This window comes from Puma concolor, chromosome D3, assembly GCF_028749965.1.
Source record: "Puma concolor isolate L17-30 chromosome D3, mPumCon1.1.hap2, whole genome shotgun sequence".
Classification (NCBI taxonomy): domain Eukaryota; kingdom Metazoa; phylum Chordata; class Mammalia; order Carnivora; family Felidae; genus Puma; species Puma concolor.
Window position 1 is genome coordinate 67,059,581 of NC_141678.1, and position 16,278 is coordinate 67,075,858.

Here is a 16,278-nt window from a genome sequence, read left to right on the forward strand (position 1 = left end):
GGACCGAGTGAATGTGAAGTCAGTTTAAAATGTAAAAGGAATTCTATACCTGCAAAGCTTTAAATGATATTCTATGAGTGACAGGGTTGCCATGAATGGTGGGGCAGGTTATCCACTGCTCAGCTCTAGAGGATATATTTCTATACACAATCTGTAAAACTAAAAGCAGTGGCCTTAGATTGGGTAATAACTATTAAAAGGCAGGCAAACAGAAGGTACATTGCGTTTGTTGCTATTACTGTTTTTCTGGTGAATGACCTCATCATCTGTGAGATGCTCTATCTTGATAATCTTACTCCTCTTCCCACAATGCTGCATGTATAATGCAACCTTCCATACTGACTGATTGCTTGACTGCTGACTGATTCCAGATGCTGCTGTTGATAAGCCCCTGGGGTAACGCAAGTGGCACTGAAGATAGGATGCTGCATGGCAATTATGCTTCCTTGTATACAGGAAGTATTTTTAAAAACAGAGGCCACCGCCAGTGTGGCTGGGACTGAAAACCAAGAACTACTCTTTGCCTTAAAGGCAGTGGTGGGACAGAGGCCTAATCCTTTTCGATAACATACTCATGTGCACTTTATGATTATAAGTGAAAACATTCTCCAAAAGTCTGCCCTAAATCCCTCCTGCTCTAATTTAAGCCCTGTCTGTCCTTCTGGTCTGCAGAAGCTAGGAGGAGGTGCTCACTAGTTCCCTCATCAGGCTCATGTCACATACTAGAAATTCCCTCAAATAATCTTTCAACTAGTTGACTCCTCACCAAGTGTATAATTTTGCAGATCAAAGGAATTTAGAATTCTTGGCTTTACGCTTCTCGTTAATTACCACCCTTTGAATTTAGCCAAGAATCCCTATTTTATGGAGATTTTATGGCGGGGCAGGTATAAGGAAAAAGGGACAAAGAAATAAGTTTTTCTTCTAGAAGACTCCAGAGTGGATGACTCTGCCCTTTCACCTTTATTATGGACTAGACCCCAGTTACATCCGGATGGACCTCCTTCTCTCAGGGAGAAAGGCCCGCAACCAAAGTGAGAGCCCCTCCGTGACCCTTCATCCCTCCGTGACTCACCAACCACATCTTTCCTGCTGTCGCAGAGCCCCTCAGGACACCTCAGCTGACACTCAGAGGGGCTCACACATTGAGGGGCACCTTTGGAGAGGCAGTCAGCCTCTGACCCAGGTCCCCCTTGTTTCTGGCTCAGGAGGACAGGGCCGCCCCAGTGGCCCAGAATGTACCCTGCTCATCTGCTCCAAGGAGCCTCTACTCAGCAGCTAAAGAGGTGGAGTTCGGGGACTGCAACCTTGGCCTCCCCTCAATCCCTTCCTATTCTGGTTTCCTTCTGTTCCCTACTCCCTGGCAAGGACCATCCATCTTGGGAAAGGGCCTGGCACCCAGCCACTCATTGGTCTCTGTGACTCAGAACAGCCGGAGAGCTAACCAGGACCAGGGCTTTTGTGTGGAAAAGCAATTAGTTAATGGAAGAATTTGAGACACTGCTAAGAAGCTAGGGAAGGTGTGTGGGTAGGGAGCCTGGGGAGGGACTGGCTGGAAGACAGGGAAGAAGGGTGTGGGGTCCAAAACCAGCCTTGCTGGGGGCAGCTGCTTAGGCAGTCTGCCTTTGTGCATCTTAAGAGACATGGCCGGGGCTCCCAGGAACTGCCGGGGTCAAGCCTCAGCCGCAGCTTCATGCTAGACCAAGTTGCTTCCAGGCTGGGCTCTCCACACCAATAGGGTTAGGGTTAGGGTTAGTTCATGCCCCTGTCACCTCCAGTGATGGCCCCTGCGTCAGCCTGGGGCAGCTCTTTCTCTCTCTGGATGGCGGTCACCAACTCCTGATATGTTCTGTTTACACTGAGTTGGGCCTCCCCTCAGCTCTGCCCCAGCTCTGGCCCCAGCTCTGCCCACCTCAGCTCATTGTTTCATTGGCAACAGCTCGGCCACACCTGGTGCCTCAACTTCCCTCCCCGGTCCCTTGCAACAGGCCATCTGGCCTCTCTTCTCCAGGCCTCCGTCAATAGAATACTAAGCAGCAGTGAAGACGAGCAAATAAATCACAGCCACACTCAGCAGCTCAGAGAAATCTGAAAATCCTAACGTTGAGGAAAGAAATAACACATAAAATGCCTGCAGCCTGATTCACTTCCGTAACCCAGAGATCAAGACGAAATGGAAGCTGATTGTTTAGGGAGGCATGCACAGGGTAGGGGAAAATGTTGAAAGAAAGCAAAAAAGTACCTTCAAAACCAACATAACGGTTACCTCTAGGGATGGGGGGGGGGGGGGTAGCGTGACCTGGAAGTGTTCAATTCCTGGCCTAGGGGGTGGCTGCATAGGTTGTTCCATAAGTATTTACGATTTAGGTACAAATGTATGTTATATATGCCACATTTGTTATGCATATGTGAATGGATGACTGGATACAAATAAATACAACTATATTCTCTGATCAATCTGTGCCAAAGAGGCATGAAGTCACTAAAGTATACAGGTCATCGAAGGAGATGTATCCCCACCCATATATGTTTCAAAATAAAATTCTTTTGGGAATTAAATGTCCCTGGAACTTTTGGCTATTCCTTACATGACAGGGTTTTCAGATCCATGCTCTGTGGGTCATGGCCCTTGTGGTAGGCTGACAAATACCCAAGGACGGCCCTTAACGCAGTCCCGAGTGTCTTCGTAAGAGGGAGGCAAAGAGAGATTTGACACATCTGCAGAGGAGGAGATGATGTGAAGATGGGGAGGGAGAGACTGGACAGATGCTGGCCTTGAAGACTGAAGAGATGCGGCCACAAGCCAAAGAAGTCTGGCAGTTTCCAGAAGCTGAAAGAGGCAAGGAAAGGATTCTCCCCCGGAGGCCTTGAAGGGGGTGAGGCTGGGCTTGATTTCTGCCAAATGCCACTGATTTCAGATTCCTGGTCTCAGGAAACGTAAGAGAATATGTTCCTGTTGTTTTAAGCCACTAGATTTGCAGTAAATTTTTGCCACAAGCCCAAGAGGCATGGAAGGAGCACTTTGGGGCCTAAAGGGGGGCAGATGATCTGCATAGGGGGAGCTCCAAGGAGCGGGATGACTGCCTTGGTGGTGGTGTCAGTGTCCACGGGTGCTCACGTGCCTGGGGGGGTAAAAGGCAAAGCCAACAGCCCCTGGCCCCTCAGATCCCTCCTCAGGACCGCTGAGATAAAAGTGAACATGGCACATGCCCCCATGAGATAGAAGGTGGCAACAGGGAGCTGCACCCACCTGCCTGCATCCATATTGCGTGAGTATGCTTGCAGAGGTTTGAGTGCAGACCAAAGCCAAAGAAACCTCAAACAGATTTTAAATATTTATCATTCTCAAATGCCAGAATCAGGCTGAGTACCTGTTCAAATCTGCCAATGCCCTCTTAAATTGTGACCTCCAAGCTGAAGGTGATGTGTCTGGAGGGGTCACCCAGCGGCGGGCCTGGGACTTTCCAACTGCCTGACCTGGGTGCTCTCGAAGGCAACCTGCATTCCTCTTCTGTCCCCTGAGACTTGTCTCCAAGCCCAACTGAGAGAAGGACTCAGCCTCACCAATGACTCCTCTGCCCCTGAAGTCCCCAAAGATGGGCTCTTTCCATTCTCAGAGTTTTAATGCTAACCAGGCAGTATGAGTTCCAAATGATAAAGATATGGAAGGAAGACTCGAAACTTACAAGCTTATCACCACCCTGGCCATGGTCACTGGTCAAATAGTTCCAAACTGCCTCCTGAAGTGGCAGCTAGAACCCTAGCATTCCCTTGAGCTCAGCTCCTCCTCTTCTTTGTACTGAGGGCTAGTGAAAGCCATGGGGCCATTCTGTTGGTCAGACCCAACAGAACTCTGAATTCCTTTTGTTTCCAGACCAAGGAATCTCCCAGGACATGAGTTCTCTACTAGACCTAGGAATGATTCCTTACAGGCACTTACTTCCCTAAAAAAAACCTCACATACCTTTGTCTAAAAATAGCACCTATGCCCACTGGACATCAATTGACTCCAATTCCACCATTAGGGACTCATTCCTTAGTTTTCACATTACCTTTTGAGGATGACCCCTCTTTTGGATGCCACATTAATTCACCAGCATCTCAGTGTGAATTAGTTTACCACAACAGCCTCCCCCAAAGTGGCAAGATAAGAAGTTGGGGCTTCAGCTGGGGAGTGGGGTGAGTGCATGGCTATCAACTTTGGCCTCTGGGTATAACAGCATTTGACAACAGGGCAATTGCAGCAGGCAAACCCACATAAGACCTTCTCTGTGTATGCGTGCATGTTTCTCCCTCCTATCTGGTCGCACACCATTACTTGGAGGAAGCATCTCCTTGCAGCACATGTCACAAGCACAAATGAGTCTTACTATCCAAGTCCCTGAGTCAAGATGTGGACACCCAGAACAAGGCATGGGGCAAACAGAGCCACTTGCAAATGAAATAAAGTTTAATTTGAGCTTGCAAACCAGTGATGGCTCTCATCACAAACAGCAAGTCTTTATTCAGAAAAACAAAATACTTTAAGTAACAAGGTGCCTCAAATCATTTATGATATGGCTATACTTATAATGTGGCTTTTGAGCAACACTTTTGGAGTTTAAGTACTACCAGAAAGGTGTCTATCTCTCTGTCTGAAAAATAAGGTGGGACAGTGACATGGGATGATTAATTAAAAAAAACAGCAACCATAGGACTTTGAGGTTGGGATGGAAGTAAGGGTCAGAGTATAGAAGTGAGGACTGAAAGAGCATGAACATCCAAACAGACAGCATGCAAGATAGCAGATCTCTGGCCCACAGCTCTGTGGCAACCATCCCAGGCAGCCAGACCACTGCCTACGGTGGTCGAGACTTGTCCATGACTGCCTGCTTGGGCTCTGAGTCTCCCCCCTCTCCCCTCTGCTGCTCAACACATCAGGGGCCAGGGATGGCTTGGCGGACAACAGCTGAACACAGAAAACCATCCCAAACCCAGGACTGAGTCAGGGATTCGACGAAAGGTGCAGACAGTAAGGGCTATGGGAGGTCCACTATCATCATCCTTACCACTCACTTAAGAGGCAATAGAACCTAATGCTTAAGACTAGGGATGGGTGCAGTTCCCAGTGCCACAGTGTACCGGCCATGTGGCCTTCGACAGTGTGACTTCACCTTGTTGTGCCTCAGTGTCCTCACCTATAAAACGGGGATGATGATAATGGTCCTCATAGAATTGTAGGGAGGGCAAGGTGTGCCAACACATTCAAAGGGCTTAGAAAAACTCATGGCACACAATAAGGCCACAACAGTGTTCGTGCTCTTGCTATGGTTCCCTCAGGTATTAAGCCTTGTGAACTTGGGGGTCTTCTCTTCCTGGTTGTACTCCGTCTCCAGTGTCTAAGACAGTGCCTGATGGATACTAGGGGTTCAATCATTTTTTACTATTTAAAAAATTCTTTTAGCTTTTTATTTTGCAATCATTTTAGACGTGTAGGAAGGTTGCAAAAATAGAACTGAGTTTCTGTGTTCTCTTCACTCAGCTTCCCCTAATCTTAAATCTTACATCACCACCATCCAGTGAATGAAAGCAGGAGATTCACAGGATACAGTGCTATCAACTAATAAATATATAGGCTTTACAATAAACATTTTTAAGTGATGGATGAATGGAAGGCAGGAAGGCAGGGAGGCAGGAAGGGACGAATGGATGGACTGTGGGGCTGATCAAAGAAGGTGATCAAAGAAGGCTTCCTGGCGGAGGTAGATTTGAGCTGGCCCCTGGAAGAGAAAGGTCCTGAGACAGAAGAGAATGGATGAAGGGCATTCTGGGAGGGAGGAATCACATGGATAAAGGTGTGGAGGCTGGAAGTCCCTAAGGCATGAGGGGAGAGTGAGGGAGGCAGGGTAGGACTGGAGGCTGGGGGATTGGATGCGTGCAGCAGCAAGGGTCAGAGGCCACCTCTGGATACCTGGCCTTCTTTTTGTCCAGCTGCACTTCCTCTGTGCTGCCATTGATGCCATAGAGGGTCATAAAGATGTTGGAGTCTGTGCCACCGCCAACCACATCACCCGTCCACACTGTCATCTCATAGAGCACCTGCAGGGAGAGGGATGCGGATCCTGACCCTGGGCTTCACCCACCAACCCCACCGGCTTGCCTCATTCTCTCCAGGGCAGGGCAAGCTGCCAGCTCTATGGCTCTGAAAAGAATCCCGCCCCTGATCAATCGCTATCATCTGGAGAACAAGAGTCAGGCCTTGTTACTCTATGTCCTCAGCTGTGTCCAGTTTGGTGCTAGAGAGGAGTTCAGTTTCTGCAGAGGACGTGTGTGCACAGAAGCATGACTGAAAGCCCCAGCATTCACCGATCTCTTTGTCAATCAAATCCCAGCTCAAGCCCATGCAGTTGAGCAGCACGTGATGGCGGGACAGCAGCTTCTGGAGCTACCCAGTCATCTGCATCCCCAGTCTGCCACCTGCCAGCTGTTGAACTTGGGCAGACACTCCAGCCTGGCCAGCCTCTGCTTCCTCCACTGAGAAAAAGGGATAAACGTTTCGCAGAACTGTGAGAGCCGCAGACAGGTAAACCTGGGCCCATGCCCAGCCTTCCGTGTGCTATGGGCCCGGAAGCAGCAATTCCGGGTCCATCCCTGCTTCCTGTGTGGCCAGCGCACATCCTGAGCCTTCATGAGCAGTTACTGTTGAAGGAGCTCTGGCTCCATTCACTTGGGAGGTAGGACAACCACCGATTCCACGATTTGCTAGTCAAGTTGGGATTTTGCCCTTTTGCCTGAGGTTTGCTCCAGAGAGAATGTATTCCTTTTGCGTGTACTCACTGGAGGGGGAGGGAGCAGCCTTCTCTTTCCTAGACGCTGCCCTCGCTGGGCTCTTCCTCCAAGAAGCAGCCTTGTGGCAAGGGTGGCCACCTTCACCGCCTCTCTGGCGTCCTCTGGTCCTGGCTTCTTACTCCATTCCTTCTTGCCAGGTGCCCAAGGACCAGCATAAGCTCGGGAGAAGTTTGCACACATGGCCAGGGAAGTGCCGGGCCGACCCGTCTCCTCTGAACGCGTCTGGCCGTTCCCTTCCCCTTGTGGCCGCCACACTGCAATATCACCTGTGTAGGTGCCTGGTCCCCACTACCCAGACGCCCTCCAACTCAGAGCCCAAGTTATTTGTCACAGTGATCATGCCCCTGACATTGTGCCTGTTGAGTGCTGGGTGCTTTGCATACAGTAACTAGAATCTTTACCATGATGCTCTAAGGTCAGAAGTGGCATTTGCAGGCCTGGCCCAGAGGACAAGTTTAGCACTTGTTTGCTGAGGACATGATTGAAGAGCCTCTTGCGTTACCAGGAAAATCCTCTCAGACCTTAACAGGGGCATCATGGTGGCAGGCGGAGCTATTGGGAATGAAGGCAGGAGCCTGGCACTTTTTGCTTTTAGTCAGACAGGCATGAAAAATAGATCAAAATGAGTGCTTTGGCGACTGTATGGAGACTGGCCCCTTAAGGCTGGTCCCTCTGGACTCTTGTGTTCTCTGGGCCCACTTCTTTCTCCTTTACACGGACACATCTCTTTTTAGGTAAGAGGTTGTTTCCAGAAAGAGACACAGAAACAGGGCTTTTATAATTCTGGTCCGATATCTCCTGGGGAGATGGCCAGTCCAAAGAACCCTGTGGTGCTTTGCAAACTGATAAACCTATGTTCTTTTGTCACATGAATAATAGGGGCGTGGGTCTACATTTCCACAGACTAAAGGGCTCAGGGGGAGACGCGGCTGCACTGAGTGGGGTGTGCATGTGTGTGCCGGGGGGGGGGGCAGCACACACACACAGACACACTCACACCCACGCGCATGCTGGGAACTGGGTCAGGATGGAGGTCCCTGGATGAACTGTGTGCTCACCCACACCATCCGTCTGGCCACAGATGGAGATGTCTGGGGAAGGGAGGGGAGGATATCTGTGCTGTAGAAGGTTCTGCTTTCTGGCTCTCAAGCAGGCGAGGGGCAGGCATCCACCCTCCTGCCTGTCCAGGTTTTCAAAGCCCCAAACTCAGCCCTTCCTTCTGTTTCCATATAGAAATAAGCAGGGCACCCTCAGGTCTAGGGTGATTTCTTCTTATCTTTGTGGGACACCTTCTGACCTAAATCTAGTAGCTCGTTGGTTTGGATTTGGGAACAGAGATGAGGGCTGGAGCTTCCTGTTGATGCCACAGCTTTTTGGGGAGAAGGAGAAGCCTGTACGGGCACGTGAACCGAGGCCTCTGAGCCACCAACGGGCCACGTATCCTTGGGCACCAGCACTCAGGCACCCCGACTCTTGCCTAGCACCGACTTGTGAGTTTACACAACAACTTGTTCCGGTCATTTGGCCACTTAGAGGTGGGGCCTGGACAGGAGCTCAGAGCTCCTGCCTTCCAGCCTTTTCCACTTAAAGAGGGTCCCGTGCAAGCAGCTCTAACTGCACTGCAAGATCCCGAAGTGCACAGCATCCCAAATGCTATCATTTCCCACCCCTGCCTTTGGGTGTTGAGGGAGCCTTCAGAAAAAAATGACTCCGCACATCTACGCAGAGCTTGCGAAGTTCTTCGTGGACTATTCATGATCTCATTCATGCTCATCGAGGTCTCACGTGGAACAAGATGGGAAGTGTTACTTCCATGTACTGTATGAGAAGACCAAGGCCCAGAGAGGCCAGACGTCTTGCCCAAGGTAACCCAGCAGCAGACCCAAAGAGGCCTGAGCAAAGTGAATGTGGCTAGTATACCAGGCTGCAGCCCCTGCCGGTGCCCCAGCACGAGTCTCCTTCTTCCTTCACTTCTGTCTCCCCTTCTGCTCTCCGACCCCAACATGCACTGCCCTTGCCACGCAATATGTACACGCAGGTCCCCCCTATACCTTCACCCCAATGTTCACCACCATGGCATCCAGGAGGTCGAAGACACGGGAGGTGACACCGTCGCCTCGGTCCTTGGCAAGCCAGCAGTTGCACCGCAATGTGTACTTGGTGCCCTGGGTGGGCACGGCCAAACACAGCTCCTCCACCAGCCAGCAGCTCTCCGGGGAGGCCCCGTCATGGCCCAGCTGGGAGGGGACAGGCCAGGGCCATGAGGGTCTGGGAAGGAAGCCCTCGCCACTCAGCATCCCCTTCCCCATTCTGCACCCTCCTTCCTCGGTGCTTCCTCCCAATGTGCTCTGCACGCACTGACCCAGGTCTTTCCCACGAAGGTGAAGAATTTGCAGATAAAATAAAGGCCCCTCATCAGATGATTTTGAGTTAATCCAAGATTATTCTGGGTGAGCCTGATCTAGTCAGGCAAGCCTTTTAGAAAAGGGTCCCGATGTCAGAGATGGGAGAAGTTAGAGAGATCTGAAGCAGAAGAGATTGTGTCTTATTGGCCTTGAAAAAATAAACTGCCATGTTTTGGAGAAGGTCACGTGGCAGGGACACACATGGCCTCTGGGAACTGGCGGCCTCGGTCCTACAGCTGCCAGGAAGTGGATTCCGCCAGTGACCTTGGAAGAGGACCCCGAGCCTCAGACGAGACCACGGCCCCAGCAGCAACTTGATTCAAGCCCAATGAGATGTTGGAAAGAGGCCCAGCTAACTCGCATGTGGACTCCTGGCCTGGGAAACGGGGAAATAATACATCTGCGTGTTCTTTTGCTAAGGTCACGGGAATTTGTTACCCGGCAATAGAAAACTAATACATCAGGCTTCCTCACTGGGTGGGTGGAAAAAGACCTGGCTGGGTGGTGACTCATTCCAGGTTACCAAGCCAGCTGATGACAGAGGCCAGGGACCTTCCCCGACTACCTGCTCTGAGGTGGAGCTCCAGGTTGGTTGCTCGGCCTGCCCTCCACACTCCCTCCCACTATGTACTGGTTGGCTCCTTCCTTCCCTCGGGGTGGGCACCATCCCAGGACCCCGGGACCAGCACCTCTATTTTCTTGATGATGCCCACATCCAAGCCAGCAACATAGAACTCCTCCACGGAGCCACAGCTGAAGCCCTTCTTCCCCCGGGGGAAGTCCAGCCAGATGCGGTTACTGCGTTCATCATCCTCCCCGATGAGGAGGACAAAGGCCCGGCTGTCAGTGGCTGCGTCCTTGTGTTTCCCGGTGGTGACTGACACGTAGTATGGAATCACTGCAAGAGATCAGGGGGCCCAGCCTCAAAATGGGCCAGGTGGGCTCGGGGTGGGCTCACAGATTTGGAAATGACTTTTGGAGAGCAAAGTGCACCAGAGCTTTCTAGACTGGTGAATTATCTATGATGAGCGTCTACTCTCCGGGGGATGAGAGATCGGTATCTCCCAAGCGAAGATCATCCTAAAAGAGCATCCTTGACACTTCTGGAAAGCCCCATTGACCAATTATTTCAGTTGTGCCCAGCACTCCCTTGTGAAGTAGGGTAAGAAAATAACCTTTCACCAGGTACAGGGGTTAGATGCCTGAAAAGCTTACTGCAGTCAGCGAAAATAAGGTTGTTAAAAACAAGGCCTCACAGAAAGTAGGAATTTGGGGAAGAAAAATAAAATAGCATTATATGTGTAGCATGGTGAATGAAAGTTCTAGAAGGCATCCCCAGTTCCAAAACAGACTAGATTAACCCGCAGGAAACCTTGCTCAGGTAGTGCAGCATAGAGTTCTAGTTGCCCAATGAGTACCCATTCTCCTTGCAGCTAGGGGTGGTCATAAAATGCAACCAGATATATTGTTGGGCGGGTTTCTGGGGGAACTTTCTGACTCAGCTGGGAGGAGCACCCTTTTACCCCTTATCCTTGCATTCATTCTGCTTGGAATGTGGGTGTGATGGCTGGAACTCCAGCAGTCATCTTGGAACCATGGGCAGTCTTTAGGAAGGAAGTCACTGACTTTATTGGAACTGCTGTGCCTGTCTCGTTGCCTATATGTGAACTTTTATGTGTGAAAAAAGGAAAATACCTCATTTGTTTAAGCTACTATCTTGTCTATGTCACTTGCAGTTACTAACTGATACAAGTTGGAAACCCTTCTCTGGGAATATCTTGAGAGACAATGCTCTGGTATAGGTTAGAGGTTATATGGTTACAGGTTATGTAATTTGTATCTCTTTGAAAGTTTCCAAACTAGACCTTCTTGGCTGGAATTACCAGTACTGTTTTGTGCACCTGCCAGTGGCCTTATTTCACCTTTATAGGAGGATCCCCTTGGCCTTTCACAGTTTATCATAGTGCTTAATTCAGGAGAAATACTTCTTGTGGGTCCTGTCATTTATTCACATAATGAGAAGGTAGAATAGAAAATGATTGACGCACTCTGGCCAGCCCCAGAGACACCCCCTCCCCCCCCCCATACACACACACATTGTCTCCTGGGGAGGAATACAGTGATTGTCATGCTCTATGCTTAAGAGAGCTGAACAGATAGGCAGTGCCTTTAAATGTCCAATAGACAAACACAGAACTACTTTTTCTCAAACCTCTGGTTGGAACAATGAGCTTGTCAGGGCATTACACCATCACTTTATGGAGGAGGGGAAAACTGAGGCCAAAAGAGTGACTGTCCAAGGTCACATATATTATTGTCTAAACCAGAAATGGAACTTAAATCCCCCTAAAGCCATCTTAGAAATTCTTCCTCTGTCTGACCACATCACACTGTGCCTTAAGTCTACACGGCTGAAGTCCTCTGTGTGATATTCTCCTGACATGCAAAGTGTTCTGACTGCTGCTGTGTGGGTCTGGAGAGAACTGTCCCAGGCCCACGGGGCTGAATCTACATCCTGAGAGTCTGGGTGAGGGCAGAGTTCATGGTGACAGCCTCCTGGTAGTGGGTCAGTGGATTAAGGGTACCATCACCCTGACTGCTCTTAGCCTTCGTTTCTCCATCGGCAACAGGGCTGATGGCTGCCCCTGTAGGGCTGTTGTGGGGATGGAAAACTCGGTGTGAATTACAAAGCGCTAGGTAGAAGTCACATGACGGCGGGGCTAATGCATGGCCTGTCCAAGAACAGCTTGAACACACGTCCCGGTGCCTGCTTCCCCTCTGCTGAGCCCCCAGCTTGGCCTACCTGGGCCCTCCTGCACGTAGTCAGCCATGGGCCCCGTCACTGTGGCAATGTCGATGTCGGCCATCTTGGAGCTCAGGGCGATCTCCCAGAAGTCAGCCGGGCTGCTACAGTTGCTGCTTCGGTCCCCAGTGTACTCCTGCCCAGGAGCGTGACCCAGTCCCCATTACGGCTCTGGCCCCTTCTGCCACAGTACGAGGTACGGCTGAGCCAAGTCCCCCCACCCCACACCGCCTTTCCCACACCTTCTCATAAAAGAGCCTCTCGAGCCTCCCGTCTTCCTTCTTCAGGGACAGCCAGCGCCCGCACAGGAACAGGAACTCATCCTCATTGGTGTCATTCCAGATCTCCACCTTCTCCACATACCAGTCTGCACACCACTTGGTGTTGTCGTGGCGGAGCTTGATCTTGTAGATGACACCCAGGTCAGCGGCCTCGATGATGAAGGTGTCGGCCTGCGGAGTCCAGGTGTGGGGACTCGGGTGGGGGTGTGCCCCACCTGCACCCACTCCAACCCCGACCATCCAGTACCTTCCATACCCCGCTGTTGTGGGGCTGAACAGACCTTCCTAGATGGAAACCCTCCAGGCCCAAGTCCCTACCATTGAGCGTTTGGTATTCTGAGGCCTCCCTCACTTCCACAGCGGCCCTGTTTTGCAGTCCTGTTCCTCCTGGGATAAGCCTTGTGGATGCTTGGAGGATGGAACGCAGGCAGGAGTGGGCTAGACGAGGGCGCTCAGCCTGGCCCTGGTACCTGGATGTTCCTTGCTTATGTTGAGTATCAGCACCAGTTCAGGTGGGAGGCAGGAGGGAGTAACGGGGAGGGGCTCAAAACGCCCAGGGGGAAGCTGGGAGGCAGTCAGAGTTGCTGCTGGACCAGGCCCAGAAGAGAGACAGAGCTGGGGGAGGTCAAGCTGAGGGCTCAGGGACAGCAGCTGTGGTGCAGGTGGTTTTATGTGGGGTGTGACGTAAGGTCCTCTGGGTCCGATTACCCCTTCCATAAAGTGTCCTTACACTCCTGGGCACTTGGACACTTTGGGGGTTGCTCAGTGAGATGTGGAGATCCAGGCCCTGAGTGAGGTATGGTCAAAAACACAGGCTGAATGTGGCTGGCAGAACCGTGAAGCAGGGCAGGAGAGGCCGGTGACCCTGAGCTACAGTGTTTTTCTTCCAGAAGGTGGAAGATGTGCTGAGTCACTGCTGAGTGCTGGGAACCCAGAGATAAATCCGATAGGCAGCGTCTGCCCCTCCTTGGGACCTCACGGCCCAGAGAGGGAGAGGGCCAGGTGGATAATCACAGCCCATGGGTGAGGAGCAGCCACCTGCCTGGGGACTAGAGGCGGAGCTGGGAAGACTCTCCAGGAGGTGGCATTAAGCTAAGGGTGGGGGCCGGGCCTTTCTGGCACCACAGCAGGTGACTGCAGGCAGAGGAAACTGCAGGTGGGCAGTGCGCGGCTGACCCTGCAGGCTGCAGGGCCCTACTACCTGGCTGAGATCACCGGAGCAAAAACAGGCACAGCCTATGACACAGCGATTCCACCTCTTTCCTTCTGTCCTCAGGAGGGGACAACTTTATGTGTGCACAAGGATGCTTATTGCAGGGTAATTTTTACAGTGGAAAACTGGGAGCCATCTGGTGTCCAGTGTTTGGGGAACGGCTAAATAACCATGGTGATATTGTGTGCAGAATGTCACATGTGTGGTGGTTCCAAAGAATGAGCCAGCTTCATCTACACTCGAATATCCTGACATAGGGAGATTGCACGCCAAAGGCAGGCTGGAGAAGCATTCGTATAGGAATGATGTCATATATATATATATATATATATATATATATATATATATATATGGATTTTCTATGGGCACACGTACATGGATGCAGAGAAGATGCCCAGAAAGGTCTGGAAACAGGAGAGAGCATGGGGGTATTCTGCTGTGGACACTCCATACAGGCTGGCTGGTGGGCCATGAAAGGTTGTGAATCCTACAAAGGGCCCAGGCCAGATCTGGGGATCAGCGGAGAGCCCTTGGCCAGCTGAGTGACTGTCACCTTTGGCTAGGTGACATGAGGAGGTGCGGCAGGCAGCCAGGGTGGTTCAGGAAGCCAGGTAAGCTGAGAAAGGGCTAAGGAGCTGACAGGGCTGGTCTGGGAGCCGTGTGGAAGGGAGACTCTCCAAGACCTGGCTTTGGACTAGATGTGGGTGGGGGGATGCTGAGTGGGGGAGGGTGTCAAGGGGGACTTCTATATTCTGGAGGAGATAATTAGAGAAATGGAAGCTGCTAGATGCTCAGCAGTGAACTTAAAGTCATGTAAATCATCCGTGACTAAGCCAGAAGTAGCTCCAGTTCCCTTGATAGGACATCATAACTGGCAGGAAGGAAAGGGAAGAAGTGGTGTAGAACGGGACAAAGGTTTTTCTCGTGACATAACAATTGCCTAGAGAGAAAAAAATCTGACTCTGAATCCAGGTGGAATGGACTGCATCACCTTCATTTATAAGTTCATTCATTTATGAGTATGTATGGTGCCTCTTCTGTGCCCGGCTCCGTGGGTGTGGCCACAAACCAACATCTACCTGTCAGCTCTGCACATTGCTGTCTTACAGTGCAATCACCAGATGCTGGCTCCGGGCATCAGCGAAGGCAGCCGAAGGTGAGCTCCCCAATCCTCAGCACTGATGAAGAGTTAGGCACCTCAGAGTTTCTAACTCAGTGAACCTACTTTACGGTGGAAGAAACTGAGGCACAGAGATGCGAAGAAACTTGCCAAAGACCACAGGGCTAGTCAGTGTCAGAGCCAGGATGTGAACATGGGTGATCTGGCCCCAGCTACAGGGCTGACTGCTGAATGGCACTGCCACATCCCACAACAGCATAGGTGACAGAACTTGTCCCCAGTATAGAGTCCGGGACATCGCGTGAGCCACTTAAGTGTACCTCTCTGTATTCCGTTTTTCCCCAAAATGGATAGGCCTCCTAGTAGCTACCTTACTGGTGCAGCAAACCATTATATCTCGCGTGTGTGTGTGTGTGTGTGTGTGTGTGTGTGTGTGAAATTATTTCTCCCTGATACAAAGTGTTCTTACATCTCTTGTCCTGTTTTTCAGCCCAGGGGTCTAAGTAGCTATCATACTGCTACTCCCACTTCCAAAGCAGTAAACCAAAGCTAAAAGTCAATGGTTCCTATCTGGATGATGGAACAAATGGATGGGAGCACCAGGGCCTGACTTCCCCGGGACCTTGAGGCCAAGGCTGGACTCCTTCCAGATGGCGGGGCCCATGAGGTCACCAGATGGCCGCAGACCCGCTTAGACGACACCTGCTATCCTTGCTCCAGAGCTCATTTCCTCCTCACAAGTAGGAAATGTTTCAGTGCCAAGGATCATGCCTGGCTGAGAGTCAGGCTTAAACAGACCCCTACTAAACACCCACTGCTCAGTACAGGAAACCCCTGCATGTGCATAGCCAAAGGCAAGACCACAGATCGGGTTACCTTGCTCTGATCACCTTGCAGCTACAGCCTGGTCTGTGGGGAGTTCTGGCAGATTTAGGTGAATGGAGTGAAGGCAAAGAGGCTGAGGCTGTGTGAAGGGGGTAAGGCAGAAAGGGCCTGGGAGAGAGCAGAGCTACCGTGGGGAGAGGAGGGAAGTCGAGGGGCTGAGAAGAGAAACTGGGACAGAGGTCTTCCTTTTCCTAAAACCCCAGCAGGTCAGAGCCCTCTGCCTAATAGAGCACTTTCTTGGCACTTCCATAGATAGTTCAGGTCAAAGCGGACCTTAGCTGGGAGAGCGGGGTACTTGTCTGCTCCTCTAATCCCTCCGTGGCTCCCATGGGCCTCAGTTCTGCCCAGAGCTCTGCACAACACCCCTCAGCTGATTCACACCGGGCTCCTCATTTTACAGATGGAGAAACCAAGTCCACACAGGTTCAACCAGATGAGGAGCTGACAGGAGAGGCAGGCCTCCAGCCCCTGCCACTCTGATGTTCACCCCCATGCTCATGATCCGCCCATAGTGGGCTGGATTTTCTGATGACGACCAGCATCCCCCCCCCCCGCCCCGCCCCAGTACAGCCAACTCAAACAGGCTTCTCATTGCCCAAACCCTACCCTCTGGTCTACCTCCACCCCAGATGCAGGGCCCAGGGCCCATGCACAGGCTCAGAGAGGGGACCAGCTGCTCTGCAGGGAGAAGTGCAAGGCCAACCGCCCACATGAGGGAGCTTGACACCCCACAAGGTTCACAG

General features: G+C 51.4%; 1 protein-coding gene across 1 annotated transcript in view; it reads right to left on the reverse strand.

Moving 5' to 3' along the window:
• Positions 1 to 16,278, reverse strand: part of LOXHD1 (lipoxygenase homology PLAT domains 1) — a 166,239-nt gene that overhangs the window by 22,520 nt on the left and 127,441 nt on the right. Inside the window, exons 30-34 of the mRNA XM_086682857.1 lie at positions 12,279 to 12,488; positions 12,037 to 12,172; positions 9,923 to 10,131; positions 8,880 to 9,065; positions 5,951 to 6,078 (exon numbers count right to left, since the gene is read on the reverse strand). Of these exons, the coding sequence (XP_086538983.1) occupies positions 5,951 to 6,078; positions 8,880 to 9,065; positions 9,923 to 10,131; positions 12,037 to 12,172; positions 12,279 to 12,488 (869 nt within the window). The remainder of the gene's footprint in view (positions 1 to 5,950; positions 6,079 to 8,879; positions 9,066 to 9,922; positions 10,132 to 12,036; positions 12,173 to 12,278; positions 12,489 to 16,278) is intronic.